The 529-nt window shown below is 37.8% G+C and overlaps 1 protein-coding gene across 1 annotated transcript in view; it reads left to right on the plus strand.

Annotated features, from left to right (window-relative positions):
- LOC119592417 (MAM and LDL-receptor class A domain-containing protein 2-like) overlaps positions 1-529 on the plus strand; it is a 13,061-nt gene that overhangs the window by 8,393 nt on the left and 4,139 nt on the right. Inside the window, exon 15 of the mRNA XM_037941238.1 lies at positions 399-517. Within this exon, the coding sequence (XP_037797166.1) occupies positions 399-517 (119 nt within the window). The remainder of the gene's footprint in view (positions 1-398; positions 518-529) is intronic.

Genomic DNA, 529 nt, shown 5'->3' on the forward strand with positions numbered 1-529 from the left:
TTCAATGCTAACTTTTGTTTTAATGATCAAAATTGTTTTACTTTTTATTGTCATTGGTCTTCAGTGCTGGTTTTCAATAACAGTGTACCGCAGCTCTTTAATTACTGGGGTAAAACCATACTCGGTCCAGTCATTTATTTTAATCTCATAGAATTTGATATATCATAAACTTTCCAGTCTCTGCTCCCTGTGATTTCGGATTTTTTTTAACATGCTTATTTCTCCCACACACTCTTCAAACACACACATCGTTCAATTCATTTAACAATACTTACTCATTACATCTCATTTACATATTTATATAGCTTTACATCATTTACACGTCCTCTTTATCCCCTCGTCCCGTCACTATGCTAAACAGCGTAAGTAATCACTTCCTTCTTTTATTCCAATGGCAGGGAGGTTTCATGTTTATTGAAGCTGATGAAGCCTTGTCAGGGAAAAGGGCCTGGCTCATGAGTGACAGGCTGGCAGCCTCGGGTCCCCATGAACGATGCCTCATTTTCTGGTATCACATGTGAGTATTAAC

Source organism: Penaeus monodon, chromosome 30 (genome assembly GCF_015228065.2).
Source record: "Penaeus monodon isolate SGIC_2016 chromosome 30, NSTDA_Pmon_1, whole genome shotgun sequence".
Classification (NCBI taxonomy): Eukaryota; Metazoa; Arthropoda; class Malacostraca; order Decapoda; family Penaeidae; genus Penaeus; species Penaeus monodon.